Source organism: Suncus etruscus, chromosome 11 (genome assembly GCF_024139225.1).
Source record: "Suncus etruscus isolate mSunEtr1 chromosome 11, mSunEtr1.pri.cur, whole genome shotgun sequence".
Taxonomy (NCBI): domain Eukaryota; kingdom Metazoa; phylum Chordata; class Mammalia; order Eulipotyphla; family Soricidae; genus Suncus; species Suncus etruscus.
The window spans coordinates 25127421-25142467 of record NC_064858.1 but is presented as its reverse complement, the minus strand read 5'-3'; the positions used below and the strand labels follow the sequence as shown (position 1 = coordinate 25142467).

The 15047-nt window shown below is 35.3% G+C and overlaps 1 protein-coding gene across 1 annotated transcript in view; it reads right to left on the bottom strand.

Moving 5' to 3' along the window:
- SOX5 (SRY-box transcription factor 5) overlaps nucleotides 1-15047 on the bottom strand; it is a 456537-nt gene that overhangs the window by 68508 nt on the left and 372982 nt on the right. Inside the window, exon 9 of the mRNA XM_049783803.1 lies at nucleotides 9970-10116. Within this exon, the coding sequence (XP_049639760.1) occupies nucleotides 9970-10116 (147 nt within the window). The remainder of the gene's footprint in view (nucleotides 1-9969; nucleotides 10117-15047) is intronic.

Below are 15047 nucleotides of genomic sequence, written 5' to 3'. Positions count from 1 at the left end.
AAATAAATGAGACTCTAATACGTTGAGTTTTGATCTTGTCAACACCCAGCTTAGCACATTATATCCCTTTGTTTGTTTTTTTTACCAACTATTACACATCTGTATCTATTTATTGTACTGTTTCCTTTCTGTTATTCATGTGGTAATGTTTAAGCACACTAGTTCACTGTTTGTTTTACTCTCCCGAAAGAAAGATATATTGACAAAAATATAACTAACAAATGCCATTATACATTATCTTCCAAAAATTAAGCACAGTATTAGTGTTTGTTGTTATTTTAAAAAATATGGGGTGAAGGAGAATGTGGGGGCTAGCTATGGTAATTTCCACACATGAGGCAGGCCCTAGTTTAATCTCTACCATTACATGGTTTAATCTCTACCATTACAAACACTGCTGGGAGAGACCCTGGAGCACACCAGAGCTTGGAGTAAACCTCCAGCACATATAAGTGTGATTTCCTCAAATCCCATTTCTTAAAAAGTAAAAATTAAAAGAAACCTTGAGGCCAGGAAGGTGGCTGCAGTAGACTTTGAGCCTGATGTGTAGGAATTCCTATGTTCCACTCCTCACTTCCTTTACTCAAGCAGAAAAAAAAATCAGTACCTGGGGGTTGATCTCTCCAAGAGACCATTAACATTTAGTCTATTTTATGACAAAAAAGGAATGCATACAATAAATTTAAATAAATCTGAGTTTTGGAGCAGTCAGTCTTTGGTAAATTCTCTTCTCAATAAAAGTTGGTGAGGACTAACCTGAATAAAAAAAAACAATATTCAATATTGCAATTGAGTGCTAATTGAGCAAAGAAAATAAAAGAGTTTTAGCTTATTTGACATCTGTTGGCAGGAGGCTGAAAATACAGAAGTCTCCCTGGAAGGGAAAAAATTTCCTTTTCAGAGTCATATTTACTGGCTTTCTTGGGCTGCAGTGACAGCTCGAGTTTGGCCCTGGAGTTCAGAGTTGGGAAAAAAAGTTCCTGACACAGAAATATTCTTTTTTGTCTTTATATTCTTCCCCAAACCAGGTAGGCTGTCAATGCCTGACTCTTCTGTACCTCAAAAAAAATAGTGCCTAAAATACAAAAGCCACCCATAGAATGGGAGAAACTATTCACCCAATACCCATCAGACAAGGGGCTAATATTGAAAATGTACAAGCTACTGACAGAACTAAATAAGAAATAAAAAATAACCCATCAAAAAATGGAGAGAAGAAATGAACAGACACTTCCTCAAAATAGAAATACAAATGGCCAGGGCCAGAGAGATAGCATGGAGGTAGGGCTTTTGCCTTGCATGCAGAAGGACAGTGATTCAAATCCACCAAGCCTTCCAGGAGCTATTTCTGAGTATAGAGTCAGAAGGAACCCCTGAGTGCTGCTGGATGTGACCCAAAAAAATAATAATAAAATAAAATAAAATACAAATGGCCAAAAGTCACATGAAAAAAATGCTCCACAACACTAATCATCAGGGAGATGCAAATCAAAACTACAATGAGGTAATATCTCACACCACAGAGATTGGCACACATCACCAAGAACAAGAACAATCAGTGCTGGTGGGATACACCCTCTAGTCCAGCCTTAACGGAAACAATATAGCAATTCTTCAAAAAACTGAAAATTGAGCTTCCATATGATCCAGCTATTCCACCCCTAGGGATATACCCTAGGAATACAAAAATACAATTCAAAAATCCCTTCCTTACACCTATATTCATTGCAGCACTATTTACCATAGCAAGACTCTGGAAACAGCCAAGATACCCTTCAACAGATGAATGGCTAAAGAAACTGTGGGTACATATACACAATGGAATATTATGCAGCCTGTCAGGAGAGATGAAGTCATGAATTTTCCTATACTATGGATAACTTGAAAACTATTATGCTGAGTGAAATAAGTCAAAGGGAGAGATAGATGCAGAATGGTCTCACTCATCTATGGATTTTAAGAAAATAAAAGATATTATTGTAATAAGGCCTAGAGACAATAGAGTTAAGGGCTGGAAGGGCTGGAAGGTCCGGCTCACAATTTGAAGCTCACCACAAAAAGTGGTAAATGATAGAGAAATAACTACACTAACAATTAGCATGACATTGTTAAAGAATAAGAGAAGTAGAATGCCTGTCTCCAATACAGGTAGCTATGTAAAAGGAGGGGAAGATTGGTGGTAGGAATGTTGCACTGGTGAAGGGGGCATTCTGTTTATGACTGAAACCCAACTACAAAGATGCTTGTAATCATGGTGTTTAAATAAAGATTTATAAACATAAATAAATAAATAAATAAATGAAAACACTTCATATACACAGCATTTTGGATAGGGTATCAGCTTTGGGTTGGGCTGATTTTAGAGGGCAACACTCATTTAGAAAATATGATTTTGTGTCTGTTCTAGAGCTGCCAACAATCCTGGTACTTCCTCCAGGGTTTGCATTATCATAAAGCTCTGATTAGGCTCTTCAGAGTTAGCTGCTACACTCAAGGTAATTTCCTGTCAAAACAATATCTTTATGCTTAAAATCAACAGGTCAGTTTATTGCAATGACATTACCCAAATCCCTCTGTGGAGTTTGCCCTTTTAATGCTGAAACAAACAAAACTTTCTTTTAAGTTTTGAGATTCTCACTACACATTCTTGATCATTTTTGCTTTTATATTGGGAATGTGAGATATAACAAATTATATAATGAACATGTAACACCATCAGACTTGGAAAATTTTCTGTTTTCAGGACTTACCTGCCTGAGATTTCTGTTCACTGAATATAGATGAAAAAGAGGGAGAAAGGCTCATCCATTAAGGGAACAATTCATTTAGCCATGAAACTCATTTTAAGTTTTAAACATCAGGGAGGACTATGTATTTTCACTGTATTTGTGTCCTATACAGGAAGTGATAAAATGAGAAGGGCCATACTTGCAGTTTAACTCTTAAGTTAGGTTGTGTATCATATCTTAAAGCTGGTAGAGCCTTACTTTACATGGCAATGGAGGGTTTAATTGGAGGGCCTAGGCACCAAATAGCTATGCACGAATAGGTGATTAAGGAAATTCACATTTAGTTGATATGCAAGAGTTTAAAGCACCAGAATGGAAAAAAGGCCCATTTGGATTTTATTATAGTTAGCTGAACACATTCCTTTGTGTTCTGAAGTTTAGTAGAATGAGACTGACAAGAGTACCAGGTTCCAACATTTAAGACTGAATGAGAGACTTTATCTGCCTCCTACAAATATAAATTCATTGGCAGGTTTTGTTGTTTTGTTTTTGGTTTCTACTAACTTAGCTCTGTGGTTTAATTGGAGACACTAGACTTGGGTAAGTTCTTGCTTTTTGTTAGAAGAAATGATTATTCAAGAATTTGACATGAAACTAAGTCTACAAGTAATAAGTAATAATTGTCTAATAAGTCTACAAGTACATTCTAGAAACTTTTGCAGAGAGAAATTACATCTCTAGCAACTGCTACGATTCAAAATTTTTCATAGTAAAATTTTCAGAGAAAATGTGTGGTAACACTAAAAGAAGTTAATAGTTGTTTTGAGTAGTGTTATTAGAACTTCTTAACACAGAAAATGTTCCATGGAGGAACTTCAGTCATAACACTAAGGGTACAGTATTTGCCAACATGCACTCAATGCAAGTTCAATCCCCAGTATAATCTCCATATGAAATGGATTCCCTGATTCCCTACAAGGAGTGATCCCTAAATGCAAAGTCAGGAGTAACCACTGCGCTTCTCTAGATGTGGTCCAACTTCCCATCCCTCCCCAAAAAAGCACGGTCCTGTGGAGGCACTAATGAATTATGGGTGGATTATTTACAAAGTCTCAAATATCTTAGATGCTAATATCTATAAACATATTTCTTCATAATACTAAAAATAACCTTATTAATAATAATCAAATTGATAGTTATGTTGTATATATACTTTTTACTCACACTTTCACTGACACTATAGATTGCTGCCTAAAAGTTGGAAAAGGGAAGCTTTATACACAAATCTTCTGCTAGAATGAATTTTCATTTAAGATGAATCATGAAACTATCTAATTTTTCACTCTGAAACACTGTTAAGTAATCATGTGCATATTCATTTGGACCTAAGATATTAGACTAAAAAAATCCTTCCTGCAGTTCATTGTTTGCTACATGCTTATTTGATACAATAGAACTTTGTGATTATTACCATTATAGTTTTGTTTTGTTTTGTTTTTAAAAGAGTCACTGGCACTGAAGACATATAATAAGGAAACTATGTGACTACTAAATTCAGAAAATTATATTTGTCACCTATTATGGGAAAAAGTAGTGAATAAAAAATATAGTTCAGGAGCCTGTATTATATTACAATAAGTAGGGCACATGCTTTGCCAACTTGAGTTCAAACTCTGGTACCCCAGGAATACTGACCTTGAGTAATCCCCAAGTACAAGGACAAGAGTAAACCCCTGAGATCTGCTGGGAATGACCCCCAAACCCAAAGTCAAAAAACAAAAACAGTAAATAGTTCCACTTCTTGCTTCTTCACCAGAAACAAACAGTGGCTGTCCCATTTTCCTTGAGGATGGGCCATCTTAGTTCTATCCCCAGCGCTACATATGATCTCCTCCAAGCCCTTCCAAGAGTAATCCCTGACTGTAGATAGGAATAAGTAAGCCCTGAGCAGAGCAGGGTGGGAAGGAAGGAAGGAAGGAAGGAAGGAAGGAAGGAAGGAAGGAAGGAAGGAAGGAAGGAAGGAAGGAAGGAAGGAAGGAAGGAAGGAAGGAAGGAAGGAAGGAAGGAAGGAAGGAAGGAAGGAAGGAAGGAAGGAAGGAAGGAAGAAGGAAGGAAGGAAGGAAGGAAGGAAGGAAGGAAGGAAGGAAGGAAAGGAAGGAAGGGGGAGGGGGGAGGGAGGGAAGGAAGGGAAGGAAGGAAGGAAGGAGGGAGGGAGGGAGGGAGGGAGGGAAGGAAGGGAAGGAAGGAAGGAAGGAAGGAAGAGGAAGGAAGGAAGGAAGGAAGGAGGGAGGGAGGGGCAGAGAAGGAGGTGGGGGGGCAGAGAGGAAGGGAGGAAGAGAGGGAGGAAGAAAAGGTGGAAGCAAGAAAGGGATGAAGGAAGGAAGAAAAGGAGGAAAGGAGGGAGAAGAAAGAAAGGGAGGGAGGAAGGGAAGAATGGAGGGAGGAAGGAAGGAAGGAAGGAAGGAAGGAAGGAAGGAAGGAAGGAAGGAAGGAAGGAAGGAAGAGGAAGGGAAGGGAGGGAGGGAGGGAGGGAGGGAGGAGAGGGAGGAAGGAAGGAAGGAAGGAAGGAAGGAAGGAAGGAAGGAAGGAAGGAAGGAAGGAAGGAAGAGGAAGAAATAGAGGGAGGGAGGGTAGAAAAGAGGGAGGGAGGGAAGGAGGGAAGAAGAAAGGAAAGGAGGAAAGGAGGGAGGGTGGAAGAAAGGAAAAAATAATGTGATACAAGCAGGTCAACTGGAAAGGGTGGTTTCTGTCTTGTTTGAAAATATTATTTTTCTTGTCATAACTTCAGGTGCTATTGCTAAGCAAATGGGAGCATCATTGCCAAAAGTACTAAAAAATAATTAAAATATTAATTTGAACAATCCTAGTGCTCTTATTACTGATGGAGACACTAGAGGTAGGACCGGGGTCAGGGCAAGGTTAAAGGAAAAGCATCCACATCTCTCTCTAGTGGTCAGTTTTTCATACTAACTGTTCTCAGTTGCTTCAGGCAACACATATGTTTTTGGCAAATGCCAAGTGGTATTTAGTAGTATTTACAAGTTGTCCATAGACTTTTCCCAAGAGGTAGCTACTGCAACAGAAAAGCATTTGAAATATGAAGTTCAAGGGCTCAGCCTTCCTATGGCATACGAGACTTTCTTGGTAATATGAAAATTTAAAAACTTTGAATTCACTAACAATAATGAATGAGTTACATATCAAAATTAAATAAATAAATTCTTTCTTCCCTGATTACTACTATGGATTGTTTAAAGTATTTAAAATAATAATTTATCCATAAAAAATGTTGCCATCTAGGCACCAAATACTACCACAAAGCAAAGTTCAAGTGGTTCTTAAAAGACTACTATAAAGAAAGTGGGAAATTATTGAAATAAAGAAATGGGTAATGCAAAGATTAGTCACTGGATATATAGCATGTACCTTGTGGAGGAACGCTATGCTATAAAAAAATCAATTGAAGTATCTGTGAAGGACATAAGCAGATTCAAAGCAACAGCATTGTATTAGAGAATGAAAGATCAATACAGACAGCAATACCTTAGCAAAAACGTTCTATTATACAAGAAAAACACATACTTCTTAAAGTTTCTTTAGACTGAATCTCTTACACACCAACTTTCAAGGTTTCATACTATCATTCAATTATTTATTTACTAATATGTTAGTTGTAATCTCAGCCGTGAAAATACAAAATGGGTTATTAAACTAATCTGAATAATTAAATATATCTCCTTTTATGAGCAGTCAAAAATAGTCCTGGAATATGATCCAGAGAGTAAAAATTTAATAATTAGTTTGCAGACAGTCATAAAGATTTTATGTAACACCTGTGAAACTTAAAAAAAATGCTTATATAGTTTCTAATTTTCTTTGACAAAAAGAAAAATGAAAAAGACCTTGTGCATAATAAAAAGGCAAAAAAAATGCATGACAATATGTCAGATGTTAATGAAATAAATGTTAAGTTCAAGGACAGACAGCTCAGCAAACAATACTATCCACATTTTCCATTGTAGGTTTTGAAGACACCCGATTCTGTTTTGTGTTTTCACATTTACAGAGCACAATTCTTGAGTGCGGTTTTCAGAGGTTCGCCGTAGTCCTCTAAAGGTTTCCTTATCATTTAATATTATAAATAATTATGTTCCCAGGCGGTAGTTCAAAGCTCAGTACAGCACTCACACAGCACTGCAGGCAGGTCAGGTGACCTTCCTCCAATTCTCCTGTCTCTGTTGCTGAGGACAGACCAAGTGATATGTCTGTCATACGCCATTACCATTAGAACAGAATCTTGTTCTTTTATTACAACTGAACTCCGCCAGATTTCTCAGCAGGAATGCTAAGTGAAATCAATGTCTTGGATTTCCAGGCTGAGCTTGGAGGTCACAGCCACTCTATCATTTCTCAGCATTATCCTTTCTCGCGCGCGCACACACTCCCCAAGCCTCCAACTGGCACACAGCAGATTGAAAACAGCATGCATCAGAGGACTCACGCTGCACAATTTTACAGTCTTTTGGAGCCCCCTCCTTTTGATTCCCCCCTTCCATTTTTGCAAATTGCAAATAAGTTTTGTTTGTGTCCTTCTCTAGAGTTGTGAGTCAAAGGCACATGCACACCTAGGAAGAAGGGCAGGCAATAAAGACTCCGAGAACATAGTTGATTTTTGACAGCTGCCAATGAGACCATTTTCATCAGGTTATCTCCTTGGATGTGGCTTATGATCCTACTGTTCTAAACAATAAATTTACTTTCTCTGTAAAGCATTCCCTTTGACTTCTATTAGCTAGGTCTGCAGAAAATTTAGTCTTTTATTAAAATAAATTGAAATAAATCTACCTTTATTAGAGCTACATAAAAATTCATCATAAAACACAGATAACACTGAGACTAAGAATAAATATAATAGTTCCCATTGTAAACCCAAAGTGTTACTCTATGTGTATATGTATATATATATATATATATATATATATATATTAATGTATATCAATTTCTGGTGTAACAAAAAATTGAAATTTATGCACTGCAATGAGTCCTCTTATTTACTGTAGGTTGGGGGGGACAAATTCTTAATTAAAATAATCAGCAATATGTATTCATCTTACTTAATTTTACCCACTGAACTGTACTGCTGTGCTGAGCTTAAACTCAAATGCATTTAAGACACCTTTTCTGACCAAGAGTGTTTGTGGATCGTGTAATAAAGAGTACTACACAGAGAAGACACTTCTTTCAATTAATGCATGAGATGTAAAAGAGGTACTGCATTCTGATTAAACTTGAAGGGTGCTTAATAATAATTGTGAATGAAAATAAATACAATGCCCAATTTTGGGGGATTTATACGGTAAAAATTTCACAAAAACTAGTTTTCAAAAAGTTAGTAATCTATAAATAAAATCATACATAACTATGGCTATGGAAACCAAAACTAGTTCTTTACACTAGTACTAAATAAAGAGGTATATGACAACATAAGTGATGACTGAATGTCAGCATTACTGAAATGACTGTTCTGCTTTTCATTTAGTCTATGGGGCCCTATGAATATGTAAGAAAGAAGAACCCATATCTTAGTGAAACAAACCAAATATCCTTGCTTCTGCCATGAATAAGAAAGAATCTGTCACTGTAAAATATGTCCAATGAACATTTGAATGAATGGATGAATGAATTCATAAATGGATGGAGATAACGGACATCACAAGCTTACTGATCATCTGCATCAATTGTTGGGAAGATATTGTAGATATAAAATATTATTTTTAGGGGAAGACATATAAGTGAGTTATGCATGTAAAATTATAGATAAAATGTACTGATTTAAAACAGTATAATAAAACATGATTTGAAATCACATTAATAGATCAAGGGGAAAAAAAAGCATAATAATTCATTGCAGACTTGTGTGTCACAGGCTATGTTGGAACTGCAATTGATGTAGCTCAAAGATAATTCTCTAAGTAGACTATATTAAGACTGCTGGTGCATGGAGACACCAAAGAGCACTGCTTTAAAATTAAGTTTAATGAATAAATGCTGTCATGATGGAAGAGGCATATACTGCTGTGCTTTTTATAGAAGTGCTAGAAAACACCTTGGATGCATAGAAGTGAAAAGAGTCTTATACCTTCAGTAACGTTTCCAACAGTGTCTGTCTCTTCACTATAGCCAGAATCAGGTGCTTGGAAGACAAGGTAGAGGGCCCCTTTCCACTGCTCCCATGATTTTCCCAGCCACTTTCTGGATTAAGGTCTGTTATCAAGGGGAATGTCTGGGAGCAAGTGTGACTTAAAAATCTCAGCCTGCTTTCTTTACAATACATTTTCAAAACATTTCACTTGTGTATTTTCTCAATCTCTAGGACATCTCTTGCCACACTTCTTACTAGCATTTCAACATGGCTTGAATGTAAAAAAAATAATTTTCTAGTAATTCAGCAAAAGACAGAACAATCGTCTTTGTGGGTACTAGTTAACTATGTCAGTTTTTTACTTAACAGCTTTTAACATTATAAAAATGTATAGTTATTTCCCTGAATAACCTCAATTTCCCTGAGTAGTTTATACAAATATAAACCTCTTATTTATTTCAAGACAGTTTAATATATTCAAATCATAATCTAAGATATGAACAAATACAAAGATAAACTCAAATTATCTTCTCTGCTTCTCCCTCTAAGCAAGATAATTCAAATACTTTCAATCTCTTCTAATTTTTTTCCATGTTCCCAAAAGAATTGTTTACTTGACCCAAAACAAAAAAGATTGCTATGCTTACTTATCACATTATTATCTTCCTTTATTGACATAATAATCATTGTGTATATGGTCAAAATATATTTTAAAAAACTGAGCAACAGATATTTACTAAAATTTATATAAACCATCTAGTTTTCCCTACATCTACTCCTTACTGTTATCCCTTTCTTGAGAAATCCCTGCATGATATTTCATTCAAGGTAACCAATTAGCCTTCACAACTTTCCATGCACCTGTTTAGCACCTCCATAAGGCTGTAACTTAAGAGTAAGTATGCTCGCCTATCTTATCAATCTATCAATCTTTGTCAAACTCACAATGAGGTTATAGTTATCAGTGATCTTTGTATAAAATGTAGAATGCATACATATCTTATACTATACATATGTGTTGTATTCATTCAATAAAGCTCACTGAATTAAAAAGTAGAACCCTCAATGGCAAGACATGCAGCTTCTTCTGATGGGTACCTTGCTTTTGGGTGGCGGGCTGTTTGTGCTCTTGTCAGTGTGAATGCTGGTAGGAGATACAGCAGCACCAAGGTTGCCTTGGGGTATGCCTGGCAGCTTTCCTCCTGGAGATACCTGCATTGCTGCTAGCTGGGCAGCATATAACTGCTATAAAAACAAAACAAAAACAAAAACAGTGACAAAGACTGTTAGTAATAAAACAAATGCATCTCTCAGAGAGTCCCTATACTCAGATGTGGTAGTTTTCCTTCAGGCACTTCTCATGTGTCCTGAAAATTTTTACAAACTGTCACCTCAACTTTCATAACTGACTTCTCAAGAGAGAAGTGAAAGATAACATATATCTGGGATTTTAGCTTCAACATGTAATGGGACTCAAAGCTCTTTCTCAATGATTTTAAAAGTGAGTATATCACATTATGAAAGAATACAGCTCCATATATAAAATAATTTTCTTATGTATTCATACTAGTTCAAGGCGTGTTTAACTCCTTTTATGATTTTATGGGATCGGCACCAGTAACAATTATTTTCTTATTATTCATTGTGTGGGGTAAAAAATAGAGAATGAACAGCAGGAAAATATCTGAAGAGAATTATCTGGCCAGTCTACCTATAGTAATAAAAATTAATTGGATGCCTGCCAGAAGTACACTTTACTTCATAATATATAAACAAAGATAACCCTCAAATTATCTTGAGGATTTGGGTTTTAAAAAATAGTGCCTAAAACACATTCTCTCCCACTAACCCATCACATAATAATTCTTTTTAAATCACCAATAAAATTTTTTTAACAAATTCAATTGACTAGTACAGGAAAAATTTACTCTGATAATGATAGCCATATGATATATTAACTTAAACTAAGAAAGTTGGTTTAGATTGAAATAACCACATCAAACATTTAGATTAATACTCTTTTCATTTCCATTTAGCAACCATTATATATTGTACAATTCAATTCAATTTTCTTTTCCTCATTTGTCTTGAGATTCTGTAGATAGCTTTTATCATGCAAGCTAAATCTATTGTAATAAAAAAGATAGATGTATAAAAGCTCCTAAGGAAAAGTACTATGAAAAAAGTTCTCTGGATTATCTAAATTTTTCCTAAAAGAAATAATGTTATGTTTTTTTCTAAAAAAGGATAAAACTGTTCAATATAGGGACAAGATCCAAATAACTGAGCAGTGTGTGCAAGAATATCTAAAAAGGAAAATAGAAGACACATTTAATGGGCCTATATTTCCATGAAAACATAGTGTAGCTTTTGTGTTCTATTCCAAATGAAAGCAAGACATTCAATTTATTAATTAAAAATTATGATCTGGGCTGGAGAGATAGTATATAAGGTAAGACACTTGCCTTACTTACTGCTTATCCCTGCTCAATCCCCACTACTGTAGATATAGTCCGCCCCCGAGGACTGTCAGGACTGATCCTTGAGCACAGAAAAGGAGCAGTCCCTAAGCACAGTTGAATGTGCCTTTGCCCCAAATAAAAAAAATGGTTTGCTTTTTTTAGTTTAATTTTGGGGACCATGCCCAACAGTGCTCAGACAGAGGAAAGGTGAGCACAACATCACAAAAATCATGAACTCTAGTCCTTTGAGATAAATGCCTGTCCCATAATTTACTATTTTTTAAATTTTTTAAACAATTATTTATTTATTTATTTATTTATTTAGGGTTTTGGGGCACACTTGGAGCTGCTCAGGGGTTACTCCTGGCTCTGTGCTCAGAAATTGCTCCTGCAAGGCTTGCAGGACCATGTGGGATGAGAGGAATTGAACCCGGGTCTGTCCTGGGTTGGCCACATGCAAGGCAAATGCTCTACAGCTGTGCTATCTCTCTGGCCCCCACCATAGTTTATTTTTCAGTAGCAACTAATATAAGGCTCATCCTAAAGAATGACCATATTAAATAGCCAATAAAAATCAACAAATTCAAATGATGAAATTGAATATTGTCAATTACATTTTATATTGAAATTCAATTTCATATTATATATATTATAAATTATATATGATAAAGATAAACTCCATGTCATATCATAGACTACATGATATAAAAGTATTTTAAGTATATAGTTATATATATTAGTATAGTTACATATTTAATATAATTGATATATAATTTAGAACTATGCTTATAAATATAGATTTATATTTAATGTTATTGCCTTACTCAATGTTTTGCTTCAGTGATTATTTCTTAGCCCAGTCAGTCAAAACAAAACAAAAATAAATAAACTGGTCTTTCTACAATAATATTAGAGAATCATTCACTTTACTGAAATTTCTACAGAATATAGAAACAAAGCAATTTATGAGGAAAATTGCATTAGCCTGACTCACAGAGTATGTCTAACAACAGGGGATCTTTCTTCCCCCCTCAGCCCACCGTAGCCCTCCTCATATTTCATTTTCTCGATGCAAGGAGACAATGCATAGAGCTACTCTTCCCAACTGTGATCAATTTTCCGCTACTCCCAGATCGCTGCACTTGTCTCCAGGCACATCTGGTTTTCCTGGATTACCAAGGTTTGAAAGTAGGGAATATCTATTTCTAATACATTTTAATTTTTGATAAGTATGTTTCTGCTTGCATTTATATTGCAGTACAAAAACATAATGGGGTCTCAAGTCTTGGAGCTCTATATCTGCAGGTTTTACAGAGAGAAGCCAAAATGTTTAATGTGAGGATGGCAACTTAGAAAATATATGACTGTGACTTATATTTTAGTTCAACCATTTAATGAATAACTTAGAGTCACAGAGTTAGAACAGAAGGTAAGCAATTAATTTGCTCATAGACAGCTCTGGTTGGGTCTCTGGCACTTCTGGACACTTTCAGCGCACACTTCAGCCTACAGAGCCAGTAAATGCCCATGAACACCATAGGCTATTTTGGGCTTTGACCAATCACTCCTATATTCCCCAAACATTAAGTTATATTATAGCCTTTAAAAATGTATATGACTGAATTGCTAAATGCCAACATCCCAAGGGATAGGTAATATCTACTGCATGTATTACATGTTCTGAAGCAATATCAAGAATAATATGTCTTTGAACTGAATAAGATCTAGAATACTGAACCAATGGATGACAGTCAAGAAGGAACACATGGGTAACTAGTGAATTCTAGAACGTCACTTAAATTACAGGCAGATCAGGGAACTCTATAAGCCACCTATCATTACTGATAGATACACAGACACATATGTAAAATAATATCTATATGTCTAGAGTTTATAAATATAATATATAGAAACAAATTTCTCTAGAACTGCACATCTCTACCTATTTATATATGTGTGTATGTATTTTTATGTGTATGTATATCTATACACAGATTTCTTTTAAGAACTCTGGCTAACATTCTTTTTAAAAGGAAATCAGATCAACCCAGAATTAAATAGATGGTGCATTACTATAAATATACTTTTATAAAAGTGAAAGTCAAGTCTTTCCAAACATAGAAACAATTCAGAGCTTCTGAATATAAAACACTAAAACACAAAGAGAGAAGTCACACTGTGAGGTTACCAGACTAAGAGAAAAACTTTAGACTTACAGAACAATTTTCCTCTTATCTTGAGACTAATATCTAAGGGATTTGTTTTGATTTATAAAATCAAAGGCATTTACAAAGGGCGTTTAAAAAGGGCATATACAAAGCATTAGTTTCTGTTATTTATATTATGTCGTCCTTTATATCACTATTCCTTCTTTCCTTCTCTCTCATACTGACTTCAGATAATTATCAAAAACAACTCAGAAAACAATCATGAAAGACTAAGTTGGAGTATTCTGGTTACCTTGGTGCAGGCAAGTTTATATGTAGTTAAGAATACATACACCAGTATATATACACACATAGGTAACTCAATTGTGTCTTATAAACCTATTTTCTCAAATGTGTTATGTTCTTTCAATCCCCAATGTTTTTTTACTTTGGTGCTATAGTAGTTAAAAGTAAACTGAACTAAAATTCCAAGCTCTGATCTAGAAAGTTGAACCATAACTATATAAGCCCTAATAAGAGATAATAAAACTGGCCATGGAAGATTGTAAGACATGAATCACATTGTGTATAAAATATTCAGGAAAAGATGATGGCAAATATGCTTGATAGTGGATTATAACAATAACTACAAATTAAATAAGGTAAGAAACAAGTAGAGGGTAATATATGTATGTCTGTGTGTTTTAACCTAGTATATTCTTAAGATTGTGATGGGTCTGTAGAAAATATTGAACTGCATAATAATAGCTTCTCCCCCTCAAGACAAGATCACTAAACATAAAAAAGTAAGACTGAACTCAGTGATTGCTATAATAAGAGGTACAAAGAAAAAGGAAGCAAGTCAGAGCTTCCTGAGATATTTCCAGAAAAGCAATGTAGCCTAAGTGAACACAGAAAAAGAGTGGCATGCTAGCTGAAGAACAATTTGCAGAAAGGCAGAGGGGAGGGAATAAACTAGCTGCTACAGAAGGCATAGAGGATGGTTGGAAGCAGGAAGTGGTGAGAGACAGTACCAGAAAGGACTTGAGACCCAACTAAGTGGGCTTCCAGGTTAAAAATTTCCTTAGAGATGTTGAAATATATAGGCAAGAGAAAGACATTGAACATTTGAGAAAACACATATTATATTTTTAACATGAATAAAGCTGAGGCAAGAGTCACCTTTGAGATTGTAATTTTAGATAAGATGCTAAGGGTGATGATATATATTTTTTGTTTTTGATTTGATTTGGGGCCACATCTGGCGGTCTTCAGGGTTTACTCCTGGTTCTGAGCTCAGAAATAGCTCCTGGCAGGCTTGGAGGACATATGGGGATTCTGGGGATCAAACCCATGTTTGATATTTTTTCAGTGTAATATGGTAAAAATACTGATATAAAAATATTCTAAACTTTTACGTTGCTGTATATCAGAATGAGTTCTAACCTGACTATGCAAGCAATTAATATTACTTTAGTTAAATTATCTAAAATTATGATAAGCAAAATTCTTTTTCCAAATGAAGTCTCATACCAAAATCCAATATGTTGGATTAAAAATGTCTTAA